At 40.7% G+C, this 9,028-nt stretch overlaps 1 protein-coding gene across 1 annotated transcript; it reads right to left on the bottom strand.

The window, feature by feature from the left end:
• Positions 1-1,266: 1,266 nt before the first annotated feature.
• On the bottom strand, positions 1,267-6,416 carry LOC147448524 (uncharacterized). The gene is made up of 12 exons (XM_086522403.1): positions 6,339-6,416; positions 5,399-5,435; positions 4,478-5,308; positions 4,210-4,315; positions 3,980-4,118; positions 3,327-3,907; positions 3,141-3,255; positions 2,695-3,055; positions 2,162-2,598; positions 1,942-2,072; positions 1,607-1,847; positions 1,267-1,524 (listed from the first exon to the last, which is right to left on the bottom strand). The coding sequence occupies exons 1-12, from the start codon at positions 6,414-6,416 to the stop codon at positions 1,516-1,518; spliced, it is 3,066 nt and encodes a 1,021-aa protein (XP_086378529.1). The 3' UTR covers positions 1,267-1,515.
• Between the last annotated feature and the right edge of the window lie 2,612 nt (positions 6,417-9,028).

Here is a 9,028-nt window from a genome sequence, read left to right on the forward strand (position 1 = left end):
TCCGTAGGTTGTCATTATTTTTCAAGTTTCAAGCCAAAATCTTGTTAAAAACCCCCAATTGTAAATTGTCACCTCTCTCTAGGTGATGGCCACAAAGGCGCACCTAGGAGTTTTCATTTTTTAAAGTTCTCCTAGGACAAAGGGGGGTGGCCGTTGAGCGAGCCCATGAGAGCGAGCAACTATTACCATCAAGAATATAAGTACAATAGGAGCGAGCGGCATGCACAAAAAATCCTAGTTGGAGGGAGATGGCAAGTTTGGTGAGAAACCTATATATTGCTCATGAGTTAAATAGAGTAAGACATTCTACATGTCTATAAAAGCTAGAGAGCCATAAAACACTGTAAGAGAGTCAACCAACTCCCAAGTCCATTATATAACATTTTCATAGAGCGTATTTGGCATACATGTCAACCAAGGCAATGCCAAGCACTAAATCGTTTGTCAATAGCCCTTGACTAACAATATCATATGAATTATTTCGCCCATATTAGTTGAGCAAGGCAATGCCAAGCATGACATCGTTTTTCAGTAATGCATGACTAACTATATCATTGGAATTCTTTCACCCATAATAGCCTCTTGCATAATGCCACATGTCCTTCAAATGCAAGCATAGGTGACCGCATTTGGAGAGATGTCCTCGCAGTGCATATGCTAAAAACTACCCTAAGCTTTTTGGCCTTTCCCATGTTAAGCATATGTTGTAGTCAGTGCACTCCATGAGACGACATACTTGACAAGCAACTCCTCGACCACCTTTTGTGCTTGCAGAGGTAGAGCACATTTGGCATACACGTCGACCAAGGCAATTCCAAGAAAGACATCGTTTTTCAATAGTCCTTGACTAACAATATCATATGAACTATTTTGCCCATATTAGTGTCTTGCGTAATGGCATATGCCGTGAAGATGCAAGATTAGGTGATCGCATTTGGAGAGGCGTCCTTGCATTGCATATGCTCAAAACAGCCCTAAGCTTCCTCGCCTTTTTCGCTTATGTTGGGCATATCCGTAGTCAATGCACTCCATGAGACGACATCCCAGACAAGATCAGCCCCAAATCAGCCACCAAATCAGCCTAAAGAATTAGCGTTTTTAGTCCAAAAAACAGCCCCAAATCCGCCACCAAATCAGCCTAAAGAATTAGCGTTTTTAGCCCCAAAAAACAGCCCCAAATCCGCCACCAAATCAGCCTACAAAATTAGCGATTTTAGCCCAAAAAAACAGCCCCAGATTAGCCCCAAATCAGCTTAAAGAATTAGCGTTTTTATCCCAAAAAAACAGCCCCATCAAACACACGAGTACCATATTCGACTGTTCTTATACAACCATCAAACACACGAGTACCATATTCGACCGTTCTTATACAACCATAAAAGAAAGGTAGTTTTGAAGAAATCTACAACACTGCCAGTGAGTCTAAGTTTGAGCACAATCATCTAAGAGAATAGCAAAAAGAAAATGTGAAGCTTGGCTGGATCCAATCTTCAACTACATTGCGACCCTTTAAAATCAATCCATCTACAAAAAAATACACAATTGCTTAATACATACCCTCTTGTCAATCAACTTATAATTTTCAACGAACCTACTCCTAACATACCTTGACTCCAAATGGCTTCAACAAGCGATCATACATGCGCTCATCCCTCTCAAACATAATGACATGTCTATCCATGAAGCCAGCTGCCAAGCCAAGTGTACCCGTGCCAGCAAATATGTCAAGGACTACATCCTGTGGACGGCTAAAAAGTGCGATTATGTACTTCACAAGCTTTTGACCTCTTTGACAACCACCCCTCCATGGCTTTCCTTTCCTCTTTACTAAATCTGCTTCAGGTACTCTGACATTGAATACACATTTTACTTACTTTAATGGCATATATATATAAATGATGGATTAGGCATATAAACAAGTAAATGATAGAGTCAACTCACATATCGAAGATAAGGTCCTGTCCAAATTGAAGGTCACCACCAAGTTTCAATTCTGGCAACTGATCATGATGTATACGATACACACAAGTTGTCGAACAACGAACAAAAGCAGACAAGATCAAGCAATTCACCTATTCAAATAGAAAGCTTTATGTCATTAAAGAATAGGATGCCACACTAAATTCTATTGCACATTAAATCAAGAATCAATTACTTGTACCTGTGTGACAATGGGTCCCAACCTCTTTCCAATAGGTGGTGTGCATCTCACAACCTGACGATGATATATCTTAAACCCTTTTTGCTTGCCAGCTTGCTCGACTTTCACCCCTTCCTCCATGGTGTACAAACAAACAAAAAACCCCCTATCACTCAAGCATGAGTCTGCAAGCTGAAATGTGGTGTCATACAGGTTATCCACTATCTTGTTCCAAAACGGAACTTTATTGCAAAAGCATCCCTCGACAGCCACGTTAGATGGAAAATCTGCAAATATGAGGTCTATGCACAAGTCTAGCTGAGTGCCCTTCACAGTGCCTTGGCTACAAACTACATTGAAGGCCTCTAACACCTCAAGCCCCATTTGCTCTGCTTGTTGGGGATATTCAATAATATGAACAAGCTCTTCAACAGAAATGTTGAAAACGTAAATAGTGCCTACAAATCAAAGCTTTTAGATTTAAGAAAATGTATCAACAATCACAACACTCCATGGATCATATTAGATAGACAAAGGTAAGGCATCAACACTACCTGTAGGTTCCAATGTTTCATTGATTATGTCATCATTTTCTCTTAGCCCTCCACTGCTACTTGCGCTTTGATGTTGCCCTTGCATCTTGCCATCCTCTATAGCCTTGTTTGCTTGTAATGCCCTATGTACGACTTCCCTACCAAGATTTATAGGAAGTGTCTTACGAAATGATGCTGATGCAGTGGATGCTACTACTTGAGAAGTTGCCGTCATCTCCTCTTCCAGGACACTATTCGTAGTAGTTGTAAGTTGAAGGGCTGCTTTATGTTGCTGAAATAATTCCAACTCCTCATCCGGAACATGGTTCTTAACCATGTCTAGCCACCACGGACACTTGGCTTTCTCTATGGTGCACAAGGACTGCACAATCAACAACTATTATTTAGCATAATCTCCCTATGCGTTAAGAGTTAACATAAAAAATGCAACGTAATGCATCGCTTACCCTTCCAAGCTTCACATCGGAATACATGAACGTAGGGTTATCTGCATATGTCCATACACTTGCCAAGGGGGGCATCTCATAAAGCATGTGTTGTGCAATCTCCTTGAGTAGCCATCTAAACACACACCAACTACTGAGTACTAGTTTAATGAGGACTAAAAAATTGAACCATACAAATTAACAAACCTATAAACAACTCGACGGGTTGCATTGTGTAATCCGGGTTGCTCATTCATGGCATTGGTCGACTTAATGCCACCTTCCACAACGCGAAATGATCTATTGAAGTACTTTCTTCGGCAAAGCATGACAAAGTTGCTGAATCGATGTTCCAATGGCAGCCTTACTCGATCAGCATTTTGAATGTCTAGTAATAGACCTAGACCATATTGATTGACTTGCAACCAAAAGCAATACATGTGGAGCCAGTCCCTAACTTTAGCTTTGTCATTGGGAAGGCACTCCAAGGATCGAATTGATACTTGTGAGCTATCTAACAATTTCACAATGTGTGCCTTATCCACATCTGTTATGCAAGCATTTCCAATCATGTTGAGTTTCTCTTCAGTCGCAATATGCGCACTCGGTTCATGCCAAGGCAAGGACAGAGTAGCACACCAAAACTTCTCTCCATTTGCAGGATCTGCAATCCTTGCATACTTGGAGGTCTTTCCCCTATAGGTAATCTCCATCTTCTTTATCACCTTGGCCCTACCAGTTTCATCCATTCCCTTAGCCAACTCTTCAATCTTCTGTTCCATCTCATCCTTAAAGAGCAACCATGTCATTATTTACATAGGGAGTGTAAACCAACTCCTTTTCCCCCGAGATGAAACAACCTGCATTTCTTTCTCCACCCATGCTCTATCTTCAATAGACAAACCATCCAAGAGAGTAGTCTTGTCTGCCTCTCCTAGCCTTCTCAATTGGAACAACCTATCTCCAAATGTGGTTGGCACATATGCATAATCGTTCATCCTGTAGCATTAAAACAAAAAAGAATATCAATAACTCCAAGACAACAATTAAAATTTTCAAGGAGAATAGTAGATGCCCAACATCATCTTACTTGTTCAATCTTGCCAAGGAAAACATTAATTCCCCCACATCAGTCTTTGCAAACTGCAAAAAGTGGCAGACCACAGAGCAATGTCTAGACAGGTCGTTCTCAAACCCTGTATTGCATAATTGTACAATTATAAAAATAGTGCAATCATAAATGTCTAGACAGGTCGTTCTCAAACCCTGTATTGCATAATTGTACAATTGTACAATTATATTAAAATAGTGCAATCAACACAACAAAAGTTCTTAAAGGAGATTAAGTTAAAGAATACCTTGTCTAATGCATTCCATCCATGCATGCAGACGATTGTTGCCATCCAGGACATGGACCATCTTTCCTTTCAAGTAGGGTCCCCACTCTGTCTCTAAATCAAGGGACCTCTCAAATCTTTCATTAATTGTTTTCCAGCAGTCATCCCAAGAATCTATCCTTTCTTGAGTGATTGGTGTCTCCTCCCCCTCTAGATCAATAATGGAGACAGTAAAGGCTCCCTTGCTCTCAAGATATCCTCCCATCTTAATAAAACTTCTTGTGAGTGATCTTTCGGTGGAAGGGCTTACTTTTCTAATGGCTTCACTAGACAGTAACCTGCATAATGGGATCCTAGGGGGTGGTCCAGAAAATGTGACTCTGATTCTTTCAAGGAATGCCTGTGGTGTAGAGATCTCAAGAATCTTACCAAACACCTCTAATTTGTTTCTTCTCCCCCCTGCAAGATTGGAGATATTCTGGCCTTCTGTCACCTCATCATCTTGTTGCCCCTCAGTCACCTCATCATCATGTTGCCCCTCAGTCACCTCATCATCATGTTGCCCCTCTTCCTCATCATCTTGCCCCGTAGTCACCTCATCATCATGTTGCCCCTCCTCCTCATCATGTTGCCCCTCAGTCACCTCATCATCACGTTGCCCCTTAGTCACCTGGTCATGTTTCTCAACTACCACCTCCTCACTCTGATCATCTTCCTGAGTTCTCTGAGTATCAGCTCCCTGCTCCTCTCTCTTAATAGCAACTTGATCCACTACCTTCTCAACGTTTTCTTGCTCCAAGTCATGAACAATACTATCAACCAGCTCCTCAGCACCACCATTTTCCTCAACATCTTCAGCATCCTTTTGACTTACTTGAGAATGCTCTTGATTACCTGCTCTTGCAATTGACCTATTAAAGTTGTCCTACTTTGATGGTCTACCTCTTCTCTTGTATGTTGCTCCAGAATCCCCTGCACCCTGCACAATTTTCCTTCTCTTAGGCATAGTTACCATACTCATAATATCTGCCTCACACTTACCATCCTCACAATTCGATCTTGTGAAGTGCATAAACACTTTGAAAGAATGAAAATTCTCGATTATATGAAATCTAGTTAAAAGCCATATGAATGACTGAATCGGACACATTGGAAAGGACAACATCAGCCATTAACTAAATTATGGGTAGTTGTGTTGCGTTAGAGTCATTATGGCAAGTTAAAATCATTACGATCGACACATTTATCACCACGAATCTCGCTCCAGCCATTAACTAAATTATGGGTAGTTGTGGTGTGTTAGAGTCATTATGGCGAGTTGAAATCATTACAGCTGGCACATTTATCACTTTACAAATCTCGCACCACCTCTATACTACCACTTATCATTTTTCTCTTCTCCATTCTCCTGGAGCTTTATGTGAAGAATCTATATGTTCTTTCTGCAAACATGTAAGTGACTCTGTGTGTGTGTGTGTGTGTGTGTGTGTTCTCCATTCGCAGTCACGCTGACCCCTCCTGGCTTTGCTCTCCAGTTCTCCATCGACAACTCACACCCTGCATCTCACGCTGTTTGAGGTGTTAAGGGAGCTTTACTATACACAGTGTCTCTCATAGGATCTCTCTCTCTCTCTCTCTCTCTCTCTCTCTCTCTCTGAGCTCTGTTGCTACCACGAACTAGTAGTGATGCAAGCTTCAACAGTGCTACCACCTGCTCAATACACACAGCAACAGGAATCTTCCATTCCTCTCACACCTACGCTCAACTCAAATGCTCTCATTTGCTGTCAAATTCACCTTCTCTTTTCTCAGATCTTTAAGCGCGCTCAGCGTGCTTAAAGATTTGAGAAAGATGGTCCTTAAATCAAAAGGTTAAGCTTACCTTTGCTGTTTTCTTGGGGCTTAAGGGGTGGAAGTATTTGGCCAGTGGCGACGTTTGCAAGAGCCTTGCCTTCCTCATGGCGTTGCAAAGGATGGAAACCAGACAAACAATATGAACGATTAAGAATAAGCAGTGTGCATTTCAAAAGTTGAACATTTGAAGGGCAATAAAAATGTTTTGAAAAGTTAGAATATAATTAAAAAACCAAACTAACTTTCTTCAACCGTTTCTCCAGATTAACGTATTCTTAAACATGTCTCAAGATTAACATTTTTCAGAATTTCATTTAAAAAAAAAAAAACTGGGATTGATAGTAGTGTTTTCGAATGTCTATGAAATTATTAACTTTTACAACCATTTCGCTAGATTAACGTTTTTTAAAACATTTCTCAAGATTAACATTTTTTAAGCATTTGTCAGAATTTCATTTTTTTAAAAAACTCGGATTGAGACAGTAGTGTTTTTGAATGAATGTGAAATTGTTAACTTTACAGAGTTGTTGGTACAAATTGACTTGACACGTGTTCAATTTACTCAAAATTATTAACTATGGATATGGTGTTGATCTGATTGAAAGTTCTCTTTTATGCAGGGAAGCTAAAATTTTCTTGCAATCTGTGTCCGGACAGTCCATCAACATTCCATTCATCCATGGAAAATGCCTCCTTCCCGTCAAGCTCCTGCAAGAGAAGTTGTGTGGTACAACTAGGGTCATTGTCGAGGCTCTTGTTCAGGAGGGACAAGAGTTTAATGTTTTGGCACCTCTTCCCACCTATGCGGGGGTTTATATGGAGGCATACTTCATCTTGGAGGAATCATTAATTAAAAATTACACAACAAGACTAGAAGACATCTTTCAGACCCCTGAGTCATCTCCAATTGGTCCATCACCTGCACCAATGTAAGTGCATGTAAGTCCAAGATCATTTTGGAAGGTTTGAATTTGAACAATTCTTCACTATTTTTTTTGCTCTCTTGTAGACAAATTGATGATGATGAGGAAAATGAAGATCATGTTGAATTTGATAAGCTAGATGAAGAAACTCTAAATTTTGAGACAGCAGTTTCTGCATTCCAGATCATCCCTACACTCCCTCCCAATGATGTGCTTCACACTATTATGCAAGAGTGTGAATACAAGGGCAAGGTCAAAGATCTACCAAAAACCTACCAAGAATTCTGCATCTATGAAATGATTGAGGGGAAGGCAATGGAGGGTATAGAGCAAAAGTATGAGGGAAATTTGTGGACAAAACCACAAACTCAGACAAGAACTCAAAAATCTTTTGTCCTTAGGAAGAGTTTTTGTGGAGGGGTTTTCCAATGTATGAATGAGCGATGCTCATTTAGGAGTAGAACTAATCAAACTAACAAGCAACATTGGAATGGTCAGTTGTCCAAGCTCCCAAAGAATGGCTGCCTAGCCATGGGGAGCTATGGAAATTTGGAATGCTTTTTTTGCAAGCATGTTCCCATGTGTGTGAAAGATTGTCCAGCAACAGTTTACTACTTTATGCCTAGGGATTCTTGCCATAGTAGGCTATTTATGCACCATGGCAAGCACACACACATCGTCCCTAAGGGAATGTCTAGAGCATCAATTCGGAACATAAAAGCCTTAGTAGCTAAGGCAGTGACAATGGACAATAGAGCAGGTCCTAGGAAGGTACAAATGATATTGGCTAGAGAGATGGTGCTCAAGGCCTTCACATATGACAATATTACAAGTGGGGATTTTATAAGTGAGAAGGAGGTCCATGAGATGTCCCAAGAATTTCTTACCCTTGTCAACATGAAGAAGTAAGTTTTCAACTTATAAGCACCAAAACACTTGTATTCTTGAAAAATTGGTTCACCCATGATTATGTATGTTGTAGGGTAAAGCAAATGGTGATGCACTGTAGAAGGACCACTCGACCAATGGGTGATGGATATGATGCAATTCTTGAACTAAAGAGAAAGTGCCACTTTCAGTTCTTCCATGGCTCTCGATTTCCGTTGCAAGCATCAACATCACAAGAGCGGTCCTTCATATTCAAGATGTCTACTACTGGCCCAAGTTCAGGAGTAGATGTGGTCAGAAGGATGGATAGAGATGGACATGAAGACCTCCGATTATCATGGGTTTGTTTTGACCATGTCCATCGAATAGAAGGAGGCTGGCACACAATGGGAGCACATGTTTATGATCACACGTAAGTAACAAATAAGTATTAAAAAATAAATAAGTGGATGTGGATACTAATTGTGTAAACTATTGTATACCTTGGCTCATGGCTTTGTAATGTTATTAGGATTGGAGAGCTTCTAACTATTGCCACATGCGAGTTCAAAGAAGAGGATGAGGAAGCACAAATAATGTTTTGGGAATCTATGAACCAGGTTATGATTGAGCACACAGATAGGCCAGCCAATTTTCAAGGATTCATGTCAGATGAGGCAGGAGCAAATTGGAATGCAGTGAGATATGTGTTCGGGGACAAGAAGGAAATGGTGGGTAGGGAAAGGTCTTGTCTATGGCACTGGGAGGATAATTTGAGGGTGCACACACAGAGGTATATCCACTCCCAGTACCAATCAAAGCATAAAGAGATGTGTGAGAAGTGGAGATTGTCTGAAACAACAGATGCGGCACTCGAGCAATTTCGTAGGATTAGGAGCTGGTGGGCAACAGGCAAGACAACAGATAA

This window comes from Adiantum capillus-veneris, chromosome 10, assembly GCF_014529385.1.
Source record: "Adiantum capillus-veneris isolate H3 chromosome 10, ASM1452938v2, whole genome shotgun sequence".
Taxonomy (NCBI): domain Eukaryota; kingdom Viridiplantae; phylum Streptophyta; class Polypodiopsida; order Polypodiales; family Pteridaceae; genus Adiantum; species Adiantum capillus-veneris.

Bases quoted from the DNA above. Each gene is read 5' to 3' on its own strand.
- LOC147448524 (XM_086522403.1), bottom strand. From the start codon at position 6,416: ATGAGGAAGGCAAGGCTCTTGCAAACGTCGCCACTGGCCAAATACTTC. The intron at 3,056-3,140 runs GTAAGCGATGCA...TTGATTGTGCAG, and splicing joins CCGATGTGAAGCTTGGAAGG to TCCTTGTGCACCATAGAGAA. The intron at 1,848-1,941 runs GTGAGTTGACTC...ATTCAATGTCAG, and splicing joins CAGGACCTTATCTTCGATAT to AGTACCTGAAGCAGATTTAG.